The sequence below is a fragment of the Cyprinodon variegatus genome, unplaced genomic scaffold, assembly GCF_000732505.1.
Source record: "Cyprinodon variegatus isolate N-32 unplaced genomic scaffold, C_variegatus-1.0 Scaffold1909, whole genome shotgun sequence".
NCBI lineage: Eukaryota > Metazoa > Chordata > Actinopteri > Cyprinodontiformes > Cyprinodontidae > Cyprinodon > Cyprinodon variegatus.
In genome coordinates, this window is record NW_015152362.1 from 50,266 (window position 1) to 51,617 (window position 1,352).

General features: G+C 34.2%; 1 protein-coding gene across 1 annotated transcript in view; it reads left to right on the forward strand.

Moving 5' to 3' along the window:
* Positions 1-454: 454 nt before the first annotated feature.
* Positions 455-1,352, forward strand: part of LOC107104833 (N-acetyllactosaminide beta-1,3-N-acetylglucosaminyltransferase 3-like) — a 4,924-nt gene continuing 4,026 nt past the window's right edge. The window contains exon 1 of the mRNA XM_015404944.1: positions 455-593. Coding sequence (XP_015260430.1) covers positions 586-593 — 8 coding nt within the window. The 5' untranslated portion in view covers positions 455-585. The remainder of the gene's footprint in view (positions 594-1,352) is intronic.

Consider the following 1,352-nt stretch of genomic DNA (forward strand, 5'->3'; position numbering starts at 1 on the left):
ACACAGATAAACAAGTAGTTTCCACATTCTTAATATGCATCTGACAATATCTTGTACTGTTTAAAACACATCCATGAAATAAGAGTTCAACCCTGCTTTTCTCTTATACCCAGAATTATCTCAGTTCCTGTTCATCTGTTTATCATAATGAACAATCTCTCCATTTTCTGTTTGAGGAAGAGAACTTTAGCTATCTAGCAAACTGTTATCTTAAATATTAGCATTTTAAAGCCTCATCCTGTTTGTGTGCAATGCAAATGAGAAGAATAAATTACTTGGTGCAGATGGATAAGGGTTCACACCAAAAACACAGAAGTTAGCTGAACATTCACATTTGAAATAACCGACAATTTAAAGGTAAAAGTATTGGAACCTCACTAGATAAAGAATATAACCCCTTGGTTTTCTGAACTGAACTGTGAGTTGTTCTCATAACTGAAATTTGTTTTTCAGCCCAACTATAGGGAAATTGTTTTTTACGAGCTTTTCACAGAATTTGTTAGTAAAATTAATAAGCCCCAGGCTTACTATCACAGCCTGCCTTGTACCTGCATTGTCCGTTAACAGAAAGAGAGGTCTACCAAAATGGCCAGGTAATTACCAAACTTCTTCATTATTGTCATTTTTACATTTCTTCATGTTTTGAGGAGATATCTCTGTTATTCTTAATACTTCTGATGATATTTAATTCTGTTGACTGTAAGACAGGCTTAAATCGAAGGCAACCAGACTGAATCAGTTTTTCTGAGGATGCTTTAACACCCCGCGTTGAAAACTTCTTCAGAAAAACTGAATGAAAACCCGGTTGCCTGCAATTTAAGGTTGCCAAGAATTTCATTTAACTCTGTTGCTGGAAAATGTATTAAAGTAAAGGAAGAAGCTATAGTATTTATTTTTTTAATCAACACTGATTGTTGTTGGTGATTTTTAAAAATTGTCGTGTCGTGTGCCTCTGGTCAACTGCAAAGTGAAATAAAATTTTCCATGACTTGTAAAGGAGACCAAGAACCACTTTTTTTCAATTTACACTTAAAATTTAGTTTTGTTGATTTATAAGAATTTTATTTTTTTCAAACACTGAATTAGATTTTTAGATGTAGCCATCTAAAAACCATCTTTCTCTGCAGTTTGTTGGTTTCACAGTAAAATGAGACCAAGGCTTAGAGATTCTGCTTAATAGTGGATTAAGTAGTGGATCATTAGCTACGTTTACATGGACACAACTAATCGGATTGAAGGCCTGATCAGATCAAAAATGTTTCATGTAAACATGTCAGACTGAAGATTCTAATCCGATTCGGTCCGATTCTAGTCCGATCGGATCTAAATTTAATTCCGAAAGAGAGAGGTGG